At 37.9% G+C, this 20840-nt stretch overlaps 3 protein-coding genes across 12 annotated transcripts in view; 1 reads left to right on the forward strand and 2 right to left on the reverse strand.

The window, feature by feature from the left end:
* Positions 1-1177, reverse strand: part of SLC9C2 (solute carrier family 9 member C2 (putative)) — an 85353-nt gene extending 84176 nt beyond the window's left edge. The window contains exon 1 of one of the 3 annotated variants that reach the window (XR_011531950.1): positions 1014-1140. The gene's annotated coding sequence lies outside the window, so the exon portion shown is untranslated. Of the gene's footprint in view, positions 1-1013 lie in introns of all 3 variants that reach the window. The other 2 variants (XM_070590894.1, XM_070590896.1) reach the window with 2 other exon arrangements.
* A 1351-nt stretch (positions 1178-2528) lies between these two features.
* The window catches only part of ANKRD45 (ankyrin repeat domain 45), a 40389-nt gene continuing 22077 nt past the window's right edge, over positions 2529-20840 (reverse strand). For all 8 annotated transcript variants that reach the window (XM_008511127.2, XM_008511132.2, XM_070590898.1 and 5 more), the window contains 4 exons: positions 19882-20049; positions 11457-11551; positions 9198-9336; positions 2529-6331 (listed from right to left, as the gene is read on the reverse strand). In XM_008511127.2, coding sequence (XP_008509349.2) covers positions 6300-6331; positions 9198-9336; positions 11457-11551; positions 19882-20049 — 434 coding nt within the window. In that variant the 3' untranslated portion in view covers positions 2529-6299. The remainder of the gene's footprint in view (positions 6332-9197; positions 9337-11456; positions 11552-19881; positions 20050-20840) is intronic.
* Positions 14995-16067, forward strand: TEX50 (testis expressed 50). Its single transcript, XM_008511111.2, has 2 exons — positions 14995-15442; positions 15765-16067. Exons 1-2 carry the CDS (start codon positions 15119-15121, stop codon positions 16017-16019), a joined length of 579 nt encoding a protein of 192 aa, XP_008509333.1. The 5' UTR covers positions 14995-15118; the 3' UTR covers positions 16020-16067.

The raw sequence follows: 20840 nt of genomic DNA on the forward strand, positions 1-20840 counted from the left end.
GGTCCTTAATTTGAAGAAACTTCTCGCATTCTTCATAGGAGGACAAATGCATCCCAAATTCTGTAATGCCTAGTGTAAGATATTTTTGCCCCAAGCTAATCAACTAAAAACAAATATAGTGTAAACTCAAGGGAACATTATCAATCAATTTGTATTTACTTTCAGAGAAGTTATTTTGTCACAGTGAAATTCTACTCTCGCATTCCTATATCACACTAATGAAATCTTCTTCCCCAGGGCACCAATGATAACACCATAGCAGTGAAATCACTAAATCTATCTTCAGTCTTCTCCATCACGCCTTACCAAGGAAACTTTGACAAATGAAAGTCCCAATTCCTATTTGAAACTATATAGTTTCAGTCAACAGCTGTATGTCTGCCCCTGACTGCAACAACCACCATTGGCACCCACACACCATTCCCCAAAATATTTGCTTCACAGCATTTTGTTGTTGGTGGTTGTTATCCGGTACAGCTCTTTTAAGCCACTGGGCCTATGCCTGCCATAAATCTCAAGGACTATGTTTAAAAAAAAAAAAAGTTGTCTTATTCACAGGCTGCCTCCTGAGAGATCTATTCCTTACTCTTTCCCATCCTGCCCTTACTTAACTCTGCTACTTACTGAGTTCACTACCCTTTCTCCCATTTTCACTGCTTGTCACTTTGATTTCTCTCAACTGCACTGCCTCAGATCATTGAGCAATGTCCTTCCAGGTTCTATCTAATCCCCATCCTACTGCTGTTCCCTCAGGCTCTCTGGGTTCAACTGACCCTACAGGTAAGACTCATGCAGTTTTACATTTCAAAATTCAGAGTCTCTGTGGTTTTTAGAAAAACCCTCATCCTTCGAGGAAATTTGGACAAAATTCCTAGTCAGCTCTAGATTACATATAGTTGAGAGTTAGAGATAACACATAACTAGAATACAGAGATGATCAAATTTCTCTACATTACAATCTTTCCTATAGAGCTAAATTTTTTTTAAAGCACCATAATAAATTTCTATTTCACCATTTTCCGTAGAGCCAGCTGAGCAGACTTTGGTAGCTTTGGGAGTTGAGGGTTGAAAGGCTGCCCAGTGTGTTTCCCCCCAAGCTGGTCTTCTGATAATAGACTATCCTATCTGACTGAGACAGGCACATAACACAGGGTGGTTCGTCATAGTTTCCCATCCCCCTAACACTACTGATTGGTTCAGGAATGGGCACAGGATTCAGACAGGACCAATCAGATGGTTTCTTAGCTTGACATATATACCATTATTGGGAGAGAGCTGTTTGCTTTCCATTTGGGTTTAGCTGTGATGATGAACCTGGAGCAGCTGGGGGCCATCTTCCCAGCTGCACTTTGAAAGCCCACTTCAAGTCTGAAATGTTCCATGAGGCACCACCTTAGATATCTCTGAGGCCTAACAAATGACCCCACAATCTCACCTGAGATTTTATGTTTTCTCAGAGGCCATTTTGTTTTTGTTTTGTTTTTCTTTAAGGAAGATTTTCCCTGAGCTAACATCTGCTCCCAATCCTCCTCTTTTCGCTGAGGAAGACTGGCCCTGAGCTAACATCCGTGCCCATCTTCCTCTACTTTATACGTGGGATGCCTGCGACAGCATGCCAAGTGGGGCCATGTCCGCACCCGGGATCTGAACCGGCGAACCCCAGGCTGCCGAAGCAGAACGTGCAAACTTAACTGCTGCACCACCAGGCCGGCCCCTCAGAGGCCTTTTCCTAATTTGAGGACTTTTTGCCATCTAGAAAAGCTAGCAATGAGAAACTATTTTATTTTCAAACCAAGCAGGTACTGGCTTCCTTATATTTCTTTTAAATTTTATTTGAAAATGGAGCTGTTCCTTTTCAGCTCATCTCTCTCCTCTCACATTTTAGTAGAAGAGGCCAGGTGGCACTTGAACACCTGGAAATATCCTTAGCAGGATCATTGACAACAGTGTGGCCAAACTTACCACCTTACCAAACTTACCAGGGGCCCCTTTCTCCATCTTCTAATAATACTTTCCTCTCTTTCCTATAAACTCCCACTAAAGGGAAGTTTCTTTGTGAAACCTGCAGGCCATCTCTCTGACTTATAGGATCACAATGCACACCAGCAAATGACAAATTCTAAGAAGCCGCTGCAGAAAGGAAACCTGTTTAACATAGTGGGTCCAAATTTATTTGAGCACATACTCCTTTTCTGCGTAACACCTACAAACTTCCCCAGAAACGATAATCCAAGAAACACACTTTGGGTAACAGTTATGAGAGTCACATGAATTTACAGAAGGAGAGCAAAAGTAAAGGCAGGCAAAAGAGTCTGCTAGAGGCCCTTAAAGATTCTGTTAATAATCTACTTAAGGCCCTGGAGGCTTTCCCAAACACTCTCCTCTCGGCTCTTCTGCTTCTGCCTGCCACCCAATCCCAAAAAGGCAATGCCACACAGTTTAGGGTTTGTTATGTCAATTTCTCACTTCCAGATTCCAAAACTTGTAATGTTACATATTGCTGCATAATAAACACACACAAAACTTAGTAGCTTAAAACAACAACAATCATTTATTTAGGTGAAATCTACAATTTTGGCAAGGCTCAACAGAGAAGGCTGTCTCTGCTCCATACAGCATCAGCTGTGGTGGCTCGACTGGAGGATCCATTTCCAAGATGGCTCACTCATATGGCTGGCAAGTTGGGGATGACTGCTGGCTGGAGCTCAGCATGGGCTATGGGCTGGAGCCTCAGTTCCTGTCCACGTGAGTCTCTCCACAGGCTGGTTTCCAAGAGCGAGCATCTCAAGGGAATTAGGTATCACCTGTTATGATCTTTTATGATCAACGGAAATCACATAGTATTACCTCCACGGTAGTCACAGGCCTGCCCAGATTCAAGAGGAGAGAAGAGAGACCCACTTCTCCAATGAGGAATGTCATGACCATACTGTAAGAAGAGCACGTGGAATAGGATATGTGGCCATCTTGGAAAATAAAACCTATCACATATTAGATAAAACACTGGGGTAGGTTGTCATTCCTTTACAGTTTGGGGCATCATGTTAACCTAAATAGCAGTCTGCCTGCTTTAGCTTAATGTAGAGCAGAAGTTCTTAAAGGCTGAATCATATGCCAGTAGTGATTCATGATAAAAGTCCCATCATAGATGGCAAAATGAAAACATATAACATAAAAGCCCCTTGAATAAATTGAATAAAACAATTTATTCAACGTAAAGGGTACTTACACTGATCATACTTTCGCTTCTTTTCTGGTGTTAAAATGTCTTTTATTTTATTAAATGATAGTGATAGCAGATAGCAGCTGTTTTCTTAATGATGTCATATCAATCTCCTCCCTTTATTTTTTTACATTTTCCCAGTCAATGAAATAAAAACATCTAAGGAACTACTATTTAGAAGTTATCAAAACACTGAATTTAGCCTTTGCTCTACCACCTCTCAAATAATGTGATTTAACTTACTAGTATGCACTTTGAAATAGTAATTACTCTGTGCGTGTTCAGAAAAAGTCATGCAGCTACATGTGTAACAGCTCAAACACAAAACATAAGGACATTTTAACTCTTCTATGAATATATTGGTAACTCAATGCAACAATAGGACACAAGAAGTACTATATCTCTCAAAACATACTAAAGTTATAGATCTATAGATATAGACGTATATTCAGATTCTCCTATCAATGGAATCTTTGAAGGGAGATCCAGGGATCCCTTGGTAATCACCAGATTCACATGCCTGAAAATTAACACGGCATTCAAGATGAAGGTTAGAAAATAGGTCAGAGAAGAAACCAGCTAACACAGACATAATGCTGGATATGTGAGACATCTGTTGGAGGAGTAGGAATTGAAATGGGGCACTGGCACAAGCAAGACATGGAGATAAAGATCCAGGAGCCATTTTTAGAAAGGTGAACAAGCTCTATAAATGAACGAAGATGAGAGGTTCCACGAGGGAGAGTGCCAAAAGAGAGTTCATTCAACTATTATTTACTAACTTACTATCCAATGGGCTCTTTAGGGATGAATGAAAACAAGACAAAGCCCTCACCCTTAAAAAGCTCACAATTCACATGGGGAGATAAACATGTGAACAGTGAAATAGAATAGGATGAGGCTATTAGCACTATGGGTGCCCCAAAGAAGGAGGGATATGTTGTTCCTAATATTGGGGATAGAGAAGGTCATGGGATGCGGAATTACAGATTGCTTCACTAAGGGTTACGATTGACTTTTTTTTTTCCAGCTTTATTGAGGTATAATTGACATACAAAGCTGTAAGATAGGATTGACTTTGGAGAAGTTACCCTAGCTGGAGGCAAGATGAAGAGGAGCTGGGTGTCTTAGTCTGTTCAGACTGCTATAACAAAAATACCCTAAACCAGATACCTCACGAACAACAAACTTTTCTTCCTTACAGTTCTGGAGGCTAGGAAATCCAAGATCATGGTGGCAGCAGCTTCGGTGTCCAGTGAGAGCCCACTTCCTAGACAGCTGTCTTGTTGCTGTAACCTCATATAGTGCAAGGGGCAAGGGAGCTGACAAGGGCCTCTTCTATAAAGGCCTAATCCCCATTTGTAAGGGCTCTGTCCTCATGACCTAATCACCTCCCAAAGGCTCCACCTCCCAATACTATCACACAGGCATTAGGTTTCAACATATGGATTTGGCGGGGACACAAGCATATTCAAACCATAGCAGCTGCTGAAAGAGTTAGAAAAGCAGTTTGTAAGAAAGTAAAGGAACCATAATGATGTAACGTGACAATACAAGGAGAGTCCGGAAGACCACATTACCAAGTATATCAAAAGCTACAAAAAATTTGAAGATAAGGATGGAAAGACGAACAAAAGAGAGGTTTATATCCTACTAGGAGTCTCCAGAAGCGCCTCAGTCTTACCTAGGAAACTTTGAAGTGAGATTCAGGAATCCTTCTCTAATGGCCAGGACCACATGCCTGGAAAATAATGTCATGTTCAAGATCAAGGCTCAGAAAACGTAGAAAAAACAAAAATGGCACCTGGCCTTTTCCCAAATTATTGCAGTGCCCAAAGATAATGGACTTCTCACAGTACGCAGTATTAAGAGAACGGAGCACACACAGATCTCCGTCTTTGCACAACTCTGTAAACACCCACTGGATCTACCAGGGGTGGGAGTGAGAGTTACCGCCCCGTGCTGTTGCTTAAGGCAACTGAAACGGAACTGCTGGTACGTAAAAAAGATCTAAAAACTTTAAAATTTGTGAGACAAATTTAAAACGGTGTTATCTCAAACCCATGGCTGAGAAAACGTCAACTGACAAGGAATTACTGAATTGCTCATTTCTTTGCCTTCCTCTCTGACAGGAAAAACTAGCTTTCAGGGCAGGGCAAAGAAGAGAAAGTCATAGGAACAATGAGCAATGTGTTTGTTTTTGTTGTTGCTGCTGTTTTAACACTTTCTTTCTATAACGCTTCTCCAGAAAGTCACAGAGTAGTAGGAGGTTCAGGGGCTTTTAGATAACTAGAAAAAAAGACATTTCAAATCACTAACAGGAAACCTACAATGATATTTAAAACCTACGAAATACAAAACAGATCAGAAGGAAAAACAGCATGGAGTCCAGTTACAATATCTGTATTACCAAACTTACAGAAAAGGGGAAATCTAAATAAAAAACTAAACAGATTTGTGTTTATTAAAGACAGAAGGAGGCTGAAGATAAAGAAATAAGGTCTATTAAGGGATTGTGTGCCACCTTACAGGTCAATTTTAGTTTGGACATAAACAGTAATAGTTGTATAAGCAGAGGACCTGGATCCAAAGCATTCTTAATATTTCCTTGCTCCAGAATGTCATCCCATAGCTTTCCTTCTGAGAGAGGGAGAACAATTTTTTCTTCTGGAAATAAGCAATACATCTTTTTAATAGAATTCCTTGGTTGAATGGAAATTTCCTGCCTCAATTACACAGAAAATTGTTAGATTCTCTAAATAGCTTTTAAAGCTTCCATATATTCTTTGTGAGTGACTCATACCCAAGTGCTCTCTGGAAGGAGCACGTGGAACTCACGTGGGACTGCCCTTGAGGGGGCAGAGGCAAAGCCAGAGGGTCTGGACATAAGCATGTTGAAGAGAGTAAAACAAGACTTATTTAATTTCAGACTTAACTATTTTTATAAAACTCCACATCTATTTTCTTCAACTGGCATGAATGGGTTTGCCTTTACAAATCCTAGAAGAAAATGCAGCCTTTTATAAAATATCTGTTCAGTAGAAGGTATGATCTTGACTTCTTTTCTCACCAAGGCTTAGACGACAGCTTTGGAACCTTTTGTTTGACCTGAAAGGAAGCAGATTTTAAAATTACATTTAATTAGCTTGGAACATAAAACAAAAATGAAGCCAGTTTTTAAAAACAATGGGCATGAAATAAACCAGAATGTACCAGCGTGAACTAGTCATTAATTAAACCTTGGTGCTGGTATATCAGTTCAAGTATTCTCCTCCTTCCCTTTTTTTTAAATATTTAAAGCTTTGAGGTCACGTTTCCCATATAATCAGTATTATTATTCCCAATTCTGCCGTGAATAGAGCAACTTTGAATAAACTGCTTAACTTCTCTTGTCTTCGCTTTCTTCATTGTAAAATACAGGGGTCATTTCAGAGGTTCCATCAAGATCTAACATTTCCATAACATGAAGGTACAAGATACAGGGGTGACTGGAGGGGCTATAGGGGACTTGGGGAGAAAGGTGATTCTTCCTCAGAGTTGAGAAGTAAAGGAAGGATGTTGCTGGGCCAGGCTAACGGTAGTGCTCGAGCGGGGGGAGAAAGTGGGAATCGAACTGTATAATCACATAATTCAGGTCTCAATCATCTCACTCCTGGACTATACTGATGTCTCACTCCCTCTAGTCTCTTCTCCCTCTGATCCATTTCACAAGGAAAGCCCGGGTATTCCCTCCTACTTAATCCCTCTTCTCTCCTACCCCAAAGCCTGTAATGCAACCCACTGCCCTGAAAATAAAGCCCAAACTTCTAAGCTTATACAATTCAGTACTTTTAATGAAATGATCACAAGTGAACTTTCCAACCTTATTTTCTACTCTTCCTTAACACGCTCAACTACAATCAGCCAGATGGATACTGACTACTTCCTTATTCCCACATTTGAACTTTAATCATCATATTGTGCTTTCATTCCAGAATTCCCTTCATATTCCACTCTTTCAGGCAATTCCTCTTTCTTCATTATGCTTTCTCTTGATACTTAAGTTTCTCTAAGTATACACAGAACTTAGCTTTTCTTTTCAAGTATGCATGTTTACTCACAAACTGACTGGTGGGCTCCTTAAAGACAAGAAGAGGGTAAAGTATCTCTCGCCCTTCAGGGGGCCCAGCAGAGTGCTGTGCGTATGCTCACTAGACATTAGGTACAGATGGCAAGAGATATTCTGCAATACTGCCTAGACTAGGTTAAGTGTCTTAACCTCTGAAAAACCACAGCCCATTTTGAGAAACATAAACATCTTAGGTACTGGATACCCTCATTCACAAGGATGAAGTCGGACCGCTACCTCACATCATGTACCAAAAATAACTCAAAGTGGATCACAGAACTAAATGTAAGAGCTAAAACTACAAAACTCTTGCAAAATAAATAAAAGTAAATCCTGGTGACCTTGGATTAGACAATGTTTCTTAGACATGACATTGAAAGCACAAGCAACAAAAGGAAAAACAGATAAATTGGACTTTGTCAAACTTGAAGCCTTTTGTGCTTCAAAGGACATAGTTAAGAAAATGAAAAGATAATCCACAGAATGGGAGAAAGCATTTGCAAATCATATATCTGACAAGGAACTTGTAACCAAAATACATAAAGAAGTCTTACAACTCAACTACAAAAAGACAACCCAACTTAAAAATGGGCAAAGGATTCAAACAGGAATTTCCCCAAAGAAAATATACAAATGGCCAGTATGCACATGATAAGATGCTTAACATCATTAGTAATTAAGGAATGGCAAATCAGAACTACATTAGGATACCACTTCACACTCACTAGAATGACTAAAATTAAAACAAAAAGAAAGATGATGACAAATGTTGGTAATGATGTGGAGAAATTGGAATCCTCATATATACTGCTTGTGGGAATAGAAAATTGCAAACAGTCTGGCAGTTCCCAAAAGGTTAGACATAGAGGTGCCATATGATCCATCAATTCCACTCCTAAGTACATACCCAAGAGGAAAGAAAACATGTGGACACACAAAAGTTTGTACATGAAAGTTCACAGCAGTATTATTTATAATAGTCAAAGAGTGGAAATTCAAATGTCCATCAACTAATGAATGGATAAATGTGAATCCATACAGTGAAATATTATGCAGCCATAAAAAGGAATACTGACACATGTTACAACATGATGAACCTTGAAAACATTATGCTAAGTGAAAGAAGTCAGACACAAAAGGCCACAGATTGTATGGTTTTATTTATGAAATGTCCAGAACAGGCAAATCCATAGAGACAGAAAGTAGGTTAGTGGTTGCCAGGGTCTTGTGGGAGGGAGGACTGGGAAGTGACTGCTAATGGGTATGAGTTTTCCTCTTGGGGTGGTAAAATGTTCTAAAATTAGATAGTGGTGAGGATTATGCAACTCTGTGAATATACTGAAACCACTAAATTGTACATTTTCAAATGGTGAATTTTGTGGTATAAGAATTATATCTCAATAAAGCTGATATTTTTTAAAATCTTAGGTATGCCTGCCAAAAAGATTCTGACAGTGCACCTTCCCCATTCACAGAATGGTGTTCCCACAATAGGTTTTTCAAAATATAGTTATAATACTGAAAATGCTTTTTCAAATTCTGCCATTCTATCTCCTAAGAGGATATGCCTTCCTAGATGAAAATTACTGGTCAAAATCAAAGGCATAGTAAATTATTATATAAAATGATTAATGATGGTAATAAGATTAGTATTAAACATTCTGCATAGAAAGAACTCAGTTATTTTTAATTATTAATATTGATACTATCAATGAAACTAGGAAGTTATATTACAGATTAGTGCTTATAACAAGATTAATGAGTACTGAATGAAGATTGTTAAATTCAGAATATCCTAGAAATAACAGCATAAAATGTAATTTTCATCTTTTCTGACACTCAAACCACTTTTTATCCAAAACTTACGTGGTGTAGCCATTTTTGTCAAGATAGGAGTCACAATATCTTCCAACTGTTGCTTCTGCTCAAAAATCTCATTAATTGAAGCTTCCAAATGGGTTTCCAACCACTCATTTCTTACACGGCATGCATTGAGGACAGTATTCTACAGACAGAAACAGAAAATTTACTTTCCACTTATTTATTGAAAAGTAAAACTCTACAGTATCTCTAAACCAGAACTATCCAACAGAACTTTCTGTGATGATGGAAATGTTCTAGATCTGCCCTGTCCAATATAGTCACCATTAGACATACATGGCTTTTGACCACCAGAAAATGGCTAGTATGACTTAGGAACTGAATTTTTAATTTTATTTAATTTTAACTAATTCAAATTTAAATAGCCACATGTGGCTAGTGGGTACTATATTGGACAGTGCAGCTCTAACATTAGCGGAATGTGAATATAATAAAACTCACAATATAGGGTCTTAAAGCCTTGGGCCACTGTACACCCTCCACCTAATTCTTTATTTTCATTGAGCCATGTGATAAAGAGAAGTGTTTACAAAGGCTGGAAAAGAAAAGGTGGAGAGTATGAGCTGGGGCAATTCAAGAGGGAATGCTGATATTTTATTCCTTCTTAGTGGGTTCACAGAAGGAAGAAGTGCAAGAAATTCAAGAAGAGCTTCACCTCACTGAAAACCTCTCAAATTGCATTGCTGAACCATCTCTTTGCAGCAGCAAACTGCTAGTGTCTGATTTAAGATGTTCATTGTTCTCTGGTTTGTAATAAAAAAGAAAAATGAATACATTTATTGTATGTTCTGTTCACATTATTACATAGGCAGTAGTGTATGCAGAATGAAGTGGATTTGGAAAGATGTCCATAATATATTATTAAAAGGAAAAAAAGAAAATTAAAGAATAAATATGTATACTATGATCCCATTTTATAAAAACAAAATCTCTCATAAAACTATATGGGTGCATATATGTGTTTATATAAGTGAAGGGAAAAGTATGGTGAAATTTACACAAAATCGGTATTAGAACTACAGGGTAATAAGACTGGAAATGGCAAAAAGAAAACTATTAAGTTTGCTTTAGACATTTCAATTTTATTCTAAATATTACTACATGTACATAGTATTTTCTAGTTCAAATAACTAAATATTTAAAAATTGAAATTAAAACTTTTGCAGTAAGAGTTTGATAAAGTACTGTTTGCTTGTGCCAGAAAAATTTTGTTTTGCACATCTAAGAGCAGCAATAGCTATTCTAATAGAATTTTGCCTCTATTTTGTTTCACAAGAGATTTTGTAAAGTGTTTTACAAACCACAAGTGAAATGTGTAACTCATTGTGCTCTCAGGCTGTGATATCCTACACTTTTGGTAGTACCTAGTTCTTTTTCATCGGAATTATAAGTTACAGGAAATTCATAGAACAGCCTGCACAGAAATGTAGGAAATAATTTAAAACCAAAACACATTTCTGATACTTTGAGTATATCTTTTGTGTGTGTCTGTACATCCAAAGCAATAAACTAGTCCACCTGTAGTAGTTAGTGTATAGTAAATGTGGCAAGCTGGCCTGTAATTACAATTAGTCACCTTTATATCTGTGTATCTTTTTTTACTATTATGTAAAATTTGAAAGAGTAAAATATATGTAATGTATGTAATATATATATATATATATATATATATATACACTAAAATATATGATGTATGTCTAAGTTTTGAGGCAAAATAATGAAATGAGTATCAGTGGACTCCACAAATCAACAGAAGAGCCTGAACATTGCCAGTGCTATTGTCGCTGCTTCTGTGCCCTGCCCCATCCCATCCCCCACCAGCCTCCAAGAGAAAATCACAACCGATGCTTATACCTTTGCTTTTCGTTTTTAATAGTGTTACCCCATATGGAGGCATCCCTAAACAATATAGTTTGATTTTGCTTTATAAAAATCTATGTAGTCTTTGATGATTTTTTTTTTTCACTCAATGCTGCGTTTCTAAGATTCATTCACATTGTTGGGCATGAACCTTAGTACATCTCTATGTTACTCTTTAATACTATTTCATTTAATTTTTATCAGTCTCTTATCAGTAGTTTATTAACAAAGAAAGGAAGGAAGGGAAGGAGGAATGGAGGGAGAGAGGGAGAAGAGAAGACAGCAGTAAGGACCACTACCCACCTCTAGAGCATTAGTGTAGAAATTAAAGATATAGGCAAAAATCTCAAGACTTCAGAACAAGCAATAATCACAATGCAGTACCTTGTCTTCCTTAAAGAGCTTCCCTGGTCCCTTTTCTGTGTCTGTAACAGCTGCAGAGGCCTTCGCAATATATTTCTTCAGAGCCAGCCTTGCATCTGAAAGAACAGGATAGTAAAATGCACACTAATAAGACAAAGACCAAAAAACATGCTCATCTTTTTGTAATTTGCCATCATCCATCCAGAGCTTTATAAAGACTGTGTGTAGGCAATTTGTTACAGTTGGTTTCATTGAACTTCAAGAAAGAGAACGCTCAACTAGCACAGCACTTTGGGGCACTCACTGTGTTCCTGAAACCGCGCTAAAATTTTTGAAGAACAAATAAATATAAAACATGACACCTGGTCACAAAGAGACCATATTCTATAAACATATCTACTCAGAAGAAACAAAAAAAAAACATTTACAATAGACAAACCGTCACTTTTTTACCCTTCTTGAGCCTTCAAAATAAATTGAAAATAGCCGTCCTCTTCAAAAATAAAAATAAAAAACACAGTGTTTAAAGTAATCCCATTCACTATAGTACCCAAAGTAATATCATGACAAAATTTGCAAGACCTGTTTAAATATAATTACAACACTTTGAGAGAAATAAACGACTCAAATAACTCGAAAGACTTACCATATTCCTAGATGGGACAACTGAATATTGTAAATTGTGGATTAGCCCCAAATTGATTTAAGGTTGATGTATTCATTTCTCGTGACTGCTATAACAAATTGTCACAAATTTGGTGGCTTAAAACAATAAAATTTATCCTCTTACAGTTCTAGAGGCCAGAAGTCTGACATCAGCTTCACTGGGCTAAAGTTAAGATGTTGGCAGGGCTGATTCCTTCTGGGGGTGCTGAGAGGAGAATCCATTTTCTTGCCTTTATCAATCTCTAATGGCTGCCCATACCCCTGGCTGGTGGCTCCTTCCTCCTTCTTCAAAGGACATCATTCCAATCTCTACTTCCATCATCACATCACCTTCTCTTCTGTGTCAAATCTCCTCTGCCTCTCACTTATAATAAGGACACTTGTGATTACATTTAGGTCCCACCTGGATAATCCAAGACACTCTCCCCATTTTAAGATCTTTAATCATATCTTCAAAGTCCTTTTTGCCCTATAACATTCATAGGTTCCAGTGATTAAGACCTGGATATCTTTGGGGGCCATTATCCAGCCTACCAGAATCAGTCTGCGTAATCTCATGAAACTCCAAGTAGGAATTTTTGAGAGACCTAATGAAATCTCTCTAAAGCTCACCTGTGTCACCTGTAGTACCCAACAATCTAAGCCTCATCTGCCTATCTGTAATGCAGACATAATAAAAGTACCTTCTATGGTCAAATTCAGACCCATATCTGGAATAGTATTAATATATACAGACCAACTAACCGGCTTCTTGCTTCCAGCCCTTCACAGCTTCAAACCCATCATTCACGTTGCGAGCAGAATTAATTACCTAAACTGGAATCCAAGGTTTAGGTTTGGGCTCCACTAGTGGGATGACTTGGGAGTAGACAGTGTTTCCAGAATTTCAACACAGGATGGAGCCTAGGAGAGGAATTGGTTGGAGGAGGGGACTAAGAGCCTTGTCATGAAACTGAATCTGTACAATAAGCACACTGATTTTACTGAGAGCACATATGCTTTTGGGGTGGCTTGGTAGAGAAAGGAGCTTATTGCAAGCATCCTATAAGTGCCACCTGTCTTAGTCCATTCAAGCTGCTATAGCAAAATACCACAGATTAGGTAGCTTATAAACAACAGGAACTTACTCCTGATGGTTCTGGGGGCTGGGAAGCCCAAGACCAAGGCACGAACATGGTTTTAGTCTGGTGAGAGCCCTCTTCCTTCATATCCAGCACCTTTTTACTGTATCCTCACATGGTGGAAGAGGCTAGGGAACTCTGTGGGGACTCTTTTATGAGAACACTGACCCATTCATGAGGGATTCACCTCCATGTCCTAAGCACCTCTCAAAGGCCCCACCTCCTAATACCATCACAACGGGAATTAAGACTTCACCTATAAATTCTGAGGGGACAGAAACATTCAGACCATGGCAATACTTTAACCCCTCTAACCTCAGTTTCCCCATATATAAAATGGAAGTCCTCATAGGATTGTTGTAAGGATTATACAAAATGTAGTATAATGCATGCAAATATCTTAGCACCGTGCCTAACAAAGAGTAAAGCACTCAATAAGTTTATAAGTATGTCACTCCTCTCCTCAAAATTCTACAAATAACTCCCTATTGACTAAATAAATACAGGGCTTTCCAAAATCTAGACAGCCACCAACTATCTTTCCAGCTTTATTCCTTCCAACATTCACGGAGAGTCTATCCATTACTTACTTCATGCTCCCTCTCCCCCTAGATGTCAACATGGTTCATTCCTTCAGTTCCTCGGGTCTCTGCTCAAGCAGCACCTCATCAGCACGGCCTTCTCTGATCACGTGCTATAAAATAACGCACACACTCACTCATTCACTTGCTGGCAACTTCATAACCCCCTCACTACACTGCTTTATTTTTCTCCATAGCACTCCAAGGGTTACACATAGATTTAGATAGATATTTTTTTCTGCATCTCCCTGTTAGAAGGTGAATTCCATGAACATAAAGATTCTGTTTTGTACCTAGTTGTGTATGTATTCTCAGCTCATAGAACAGTATTTAGCACATAGGAGATTCTTAATAAATATTTGTTGTATGACTGTTTACACAGAATTTATTTGCTTGTTAGGTTTCCTCATCCTAAGTTGTTCTCTCCACACTGCTCTACCAAAATGCCCTACCAAAATCCTATTCATTCTTCAAAGCTTACTTAAATATACTTCTGCGAAATTCCTAATTCCCCCAGGGAGAACTCACTGCTCTATCAACTGTTACATGATTATAATTTGATTTAGCTCTTATTTTAGTCTATCTTGTAATTTTTATCATCTTATTTTTTCTTCTACCTCTATACTGTAAGCTCCTTAAAGGCAGGGTCTATGTCTCATCTTTTTATCATATACCCTGCCACCTCACCATCTCATCTTTTTCACATACCATGCCAAATTCCCCACCCCTCACCCACTATCTGATGTTACCACATTGCCACCAAAGGGACATGGGTTAAAAGGGTGAGACAATATTTGTTTAACCATTTACAGGGAAAGATATTCCAGAGTGATAAAACAGAAGCAGATGCCAGGTTGCGTGAAATGGTATGGCTATAGCTATTCTTTAAGTAGATGTCAAACTGCCATACTTCAGAAGGGTCAGAAGGGATATAGGAAAATTTTTTCCATGAAATTCTATTAATATGATTACAGTCTGAATTTATTAGTTAGCAAAATATTAGTAAAGTCTTTGTTTTTCAGAAAGTTGAAGAAGCTCAAACCATTCTGGCAAAAAGCAAGAAAAAGAATCCCTAAGAATCCCAAGGTGAATGCCTAGGTGACACCTTTTAGTCCCAATGTGGTTCTTTATGACATCACTGAATCACTATGACTAGTAGTTGATGTAACAATGCTCATCAGTATATATTTTGCTGACAAGGAAGATTATCTTCAATGCTTTTACTGGCGCACCACGTGAACTAGTACTTGGCATATCTTCTCTGTCTTTGACCAATTTTTGGCTATAGACTTTTTTTTCCAGTTGAGAAAGAAAGATGTCCTTTCAAGGACTATCCCTCATTTTTCCTTTTTTGTTTATCTGCTTCTTCAAGGAGACCTTCTGCGTTTGTGATGGAACCATCTGGACAAAGGTTGGATGGGAAATTCTTCCAGAAGAAATGCAGTATCTGAAATTTAAGCATTCTCCATCTTACTGTCTCCCTTACCCTCTGAACAATCTATGCTTCAATTTTGCTAATATGGATATATTTCAGGGTTATTTATATTTCACTTATACTTTAGTACAGGCTCTTTCTTTTATCCTATTTGTTTTATCTGTGCATTACCTGTGGATGAAATGGAAGAAACACCAAAAAAAGGTGAGTTAGTGATGTAAATAGTAGTAGTTATAGACTACCAAAGAGTTAAAACATAAGATTGTCAGCTTTTCTGAGGGGAAGTTCCATGTCTTATTTCTCTTTATAACCTCCTCCTACCCTCGCCATTCACCCCCAGCATCTGGCACAGTGTCTTGTACATACTTGGTGCTCAACTAATGTGTATTGAATTAGAAGGTCCTTAGCACTATGTACCGGGGGGCTTTGGGGAGAAGAAGAAAACAAAAAGATTAGCAACAGATGTTAGCACAGGTACAAATCTTTAAAAAAAAATTCTATAATATCACTTGTTTTCTCCTTTTAGCTGAAAAAACAACCCTCCTTAGATACACTTGGTAATGATTTAGAAGGCCCGTCCTTCCAGGACATTGATGAAATACTCTGCAGACTGATGGCTAAAACATCAATGCTGACCACATATCTGAATCAGTCATCCCATTATCCTCTGGCTAAGAAAGTCAAGCACGGAAAACCAAAGAGGAAGAAGACTCCTTCAGGAGGAGGAGCCAGAAGATATCCATATGCACATGTAACTCGGTCCAATATGAAGGTTACATAAGAAACCTAGTGATAGAACTTATATAAAAATAAAAATGGTTCTTTGGCAGCCTTTGTAATTTTTGTCACGTTCTTTACTGAAACTTTCCAAAGAAGTCTGAGTTGAAAAGTTATTTCTATTCAGGTAAAAAGAATAAGTATCGGGGCCAGCCCAGAGGGGTAACATAATGATTAAGGTCGCATGCTCCACTTTAGTGGCCCAGGGTTGGTGGGTTTGGATCCTGGGTGTGGACCTACACACTATTCATCAAGCCATGCTATGGTGGCGACCCACATACAAAATTGAGGAAGGTTAGCACGGGTGTTAGCTCAGGGACAAACTTCCTCAGGCAAAAAGAGGAAAATAGGCAACAGATGTTAGCTCAGGGCTCCTCATCAAAAAAAAAAAAAAAAGAAAAGAATATCTATTCTTATCATTTTTATCCATCCATACTAGTAAGTAAAGTACTGGGGAAAAGATTATATACTATCATGGCTTCATGTTTAACTCTTTTGTTCTTTTTAATATGTTAGATTACTAATCATTTAATCCATAGAACAGAATCTTGGTTTAGTGTTTCAATAAATCTCTGATTTAAATAATGTGATTTTTCTTACTCTCCTGAGCAAATTTTACGGCCACAGGGAGACTTAATTTCCCATCTCAGATTGCTAAAATAGTATGGAAATATTAAGGAATAGAATAAATTTTTAAGTATAAATTTTTCCATTTTCAGTATGATAAATTATGAATTAAGTATCAACATTTTTTAAATTTCAGACTTTTGTTGATAAGATGCCTCAATTTTAAAAAGTATGGTTATCATATTTTCTAAACAAAAACTGAGAGACTTGCCTGAGACTAAGACAGAAGATTTGATTAAAAACATGTTGAAAAATACCAGAAAAATATACCAGAGCTATAACATACCTCCCATCAATATAAGGGAGGAAAAAACTTTTAAAAAATAATCCTTGAAACAGTAATAGATAACTCTACAGTTTTTATAATGGAAAAGAATACTGCCTGCTTTGGGTTATGAACTATTAAACGTTTATTTATTGCTCCACTTTCCAGACTCTTCTCCTTACCTCCACTCTTCCTTAGCACAATCCTACTCCCATATTTCCACAAATGTTTGTTCCATCCCTTCAGAGTTCTGAACTGTCAACCAATTCCCTCTAAGAGAACACTGATACCTATTTCTTTTAATGGAGGACTCTTGAACACTTAAAAAGTCTCCAAACCTTGAAAATCTAAAGAAATTTATCTTTATTGGTGGAATTTTCAGCAATATGGAGGAGACTCTTTGGGATAGGGAGTCCTCAGCCCCTTAAAATTCTCCAGGTGACTCCTACTTTAATCACCAGAAGAAGAAATGGAAGTGGTTTATAATCTTGGTAAGTCTGAATTAAATGTTAACTTTTATGTTGAGAAGTTTGTGTTACATTCCCCAGACATTACCATGAAGCCCCAATCCTTACAATTCCATCACTGATCTTGAAACAGCATTCTAGTTTATGACATCATAGTCTTCTTTTATCTTCATTACTAGGAAATGTTAGATATAACTCCCCCAAGAATGTAAGGAGCCAAACTAAACAGAAGGATAATAGGGAGAAGGAAACTGATGAAACTCTACATTATAAGCCCCACACTGTTTCTTTTCAGAATAGTTATAGCAAAATTTGTCTCTGGATTGTGTTTTTAAGTACCATGGGTTATTATTCAAAAATGGATTTTAATTTATATAATGTGGATTTCACCTACAATAACTATACACAGGGGGATCAATTAAATTCTTTGCAATTTTTCTTTTTGCTTATAGACCTAATCATAAAATTGAAGGTATTGACAAAAATATTGCCCCTAGAAAATACTTAGTACAAGTAGATAATTATCTTTAAAATAATCCACAAAGTATAATTCTTTTTCTTCCCAAATGTGCTATCTTCCTTCAATTTCCTTATTTCTAGTAATCCTCCCAGTCCCCTTCTCATTTTACTGATAAGAAGCTCCTTATTGCTACCAGACGAATCTTCCTAGATAGCATTTTCATCCTCTTCCTCTTCTACATAAAACTTTCAGTGGCTCTCAGTGTCTACAGAAATAAAATGAAAACATCTTAGCCTGGCATTTAAGGGTATAATCTGGCTATAATAACAGCAGCATTTTTCTAGTGCTGATCACACACCAGGCATTGTGCTAAGTGCTTTATATCATTTCATGTAATTCTCACAACAACCCCCAAGAGGAACGAACTATTATTGGCTGCCTCTTCTGGAAAATAAAACTGAGGTATAAAGAATTTAAATACCTTATCCAAACATAGGTTTCAAGTGGACACACCACTATTTAAACTCAAGCAATCTGATTCAAGAGCCCATGTACTTACTCTTTTATTATTCTGCCTGTGCTGTAGCCTACATGTGCAAAATACGACTTGCTGTTCCAGTAAGGCAATTTCGTCACTGTCCCCCAACATGACACTTTCAATCCCAGCTCTGAGATTTTGCTCACACCCTTTCCCCTTCTATTGTTTATTCAAATCCCACCCATTCTTGAAGGCCCAACTCAATTCCAACATGCTCCGACTTCATGTTCTCTGACCACCCCATAGCACGTACCACCAGCTCTGCTGATTTTTAACCCTTAATCATAGTCTTTCTGATATTGTTAACTGTGAGATGTGTCTATAGCTTATCACCCCCCACCTACCAAATGTCCAGAGAGTAGGAACAACAAGTGTACCTATAAAAATGCTATGCTTATAGTAGGCATTTAATAAATGCTTGCTAAAAACACAAATGCAGGTAACAATGCAAAATGAATGCCAGGAACTTCATAAGTACTAGTTTTTTTGTGTGTTTTTTGAGGAAGATTAGCCCTGAGCTAACTACTGCCAATCCTCCTCTTTTTGCTGAGGAAGACTGGCCCTGAGCTAACATCCATGCCCATCTTCCTCTACTTTTATACGTGCAACACCTGCCACAGCATGGCTTTTGGCAAGCGGTGCCATGTCTGCATCCAGGATCCGAACCGGCAAACCCTGGGCTGCCGAGAAGCGGAACATGGGAACTTAACCGCTGCACCACTGGGCCAGCCCCCAAGTACTAGTTTTTTAACTAATGTTTGTACACATACATAGTTATACAGGTATATCTTCCTAAAATCTCTAAGCTATGTACAGGGCTGTGGAAATGACGTAAGCAAAATATTAGTAAAACTCAAAATAGCACATAGTTTTTTGATTGAAGCATATCATACATACAGAAAAGTATAAAAACTATAAATGTACACCTCAATGAATTTTCACAAATGTGCACATCATGTAACCAGCAAGCAGATCAAGAAAAAGAAGATTACACTCCAGAGGTCCCCCTCATATCATAAAGGTAACTGCTATTCTGACTTCTAATATCACAGATTAATTTTGCCTGGCAAATCATTTTAAATTATTACGACCTTTTCTACCTAAGGAATCAAATACATTACTCAAATATCGCATTTTTTAAACATCTAAGGAATGGTCCACTCTGCGTAGGTCTTTCAGAAAATGGTCTTGAATATTTATTATATATATATTCTTATAGAAAATTATTGGTGAAATTGTTACAAGTTCGTAAATCAACCAGCTCCCGATATGTACAGTTTCTATTAAGTATAACGTTTTAGGCCAATAACAAAATAGCAAAAAAAAAAAAAGCAGATTTCACATATTATCACCAACAGTGACTGTGGTTCTATCTACAAATACAACCTCTTGATGAAGGTGAAAATGTTAACCACCTGTGTGCTTTGTTGGAGACACAGCCTGCATATAACTCATGGGAGGAAAGCACCTCAGTCAGCCAGCTTGCTACCACCCCATGTGCTTCCTTACCTGCCCAGTCCAGGAATTCAACACACTCAGTCTGGGAATACCGAGCAGCAACATCTCGAGCTCTTTCTTCCCGGAAGTTCAGAGCTTCTATATCAACATCCAATTCCACCAGTGCTTTCAAAGTTTCCAAACGACCCCAGGCTGCAGCACAGTGTAAGAGTGTATAACCTAACAAATAGTAGGAAGAAGGTAAGGTCAAATAACTACATTGTTTAGGCTATTTTTGGAGCAGAAGATCATAATGGCAATCAAGTATTGAACAATTAATATGGGCCAGGCACTATTCTAAGCGCTTTACATACAGTAAACTCATTTAGTTCATAAAAACCCTACGAGGTCAGAACTACTATAATCCCCACTTTACAGACAAGGTCAGAGAGGTTAAGAAACTTGCCCGAGGAACACAGTAAGTGATGGACGCAAGATACCAACACAGGCAGTCTGAAGCCTGAGCTCTTCAACATCTTCTAAGGAGATGGCAATCCCTGAGCAGTCATCTACTTTGGGACACAATTAGATGCATGACTTAGTCTAAGGGATTTTCATCAAACTCTAATTACTCTAGCATTATCGTTAACATAAGCATACAAATGACTACGACTGCATATGCCTTTGGTTTGGAAATTAATCATTTGAATTAAAACTGAAATTATGATCCATCAAATTAAAAAGTTATATCTTAGACTTACTGAGGCGACCACCATGACGTATAATTGTAAAGGTCAAAAACATAGGCAGTGTCCTTAAATTTTTTTCAGACTGGTTTTAAAAAATCAAGTCAAAAGTTCATTCTTTTAACTTACCCACAAGGATATATTTATGACTCAGTTAATGGGCCAAAGAGGCATGTACTACCACTACGAGAAGATCTGAGCAAAAGAAGGAACTAGCAAGTACTGAATCTATTAATAGGCACTTTATGTGCCACTACTTCATTTAGTCCTTCCAATAATCCTATG

The sequence above is a fragment of the Equus przewalskii genome, chromosome 23, assembly GCF_037783145.1.
Source record: "Equus przewalskii isolate Varuska chromosome 23, EquPr2, whole genome shotgun sequence".
Lineage (NCBI taxonomy): Eukaryota > Metazoa > Chordata > Mammalia > Perissodactyla > Equidae > Equus > Equus przewalskii.

Coding starts and splice junctions, on each gene's coding strand:
- TEX50 (XM_008511111.2), top strand. CDS start 15,119: ATGTCCTTTCAAGGACTATCCCTCATTTTTCCTTTTTTGTTTATCTGC. Junction 15,443..15,764: donor GGAAGAAACACCAAAAAAAG/GTGAGTTAGTGA, acceptor TTCTCCTTTTAG/CTGAAAAAACAACCCTCCTT.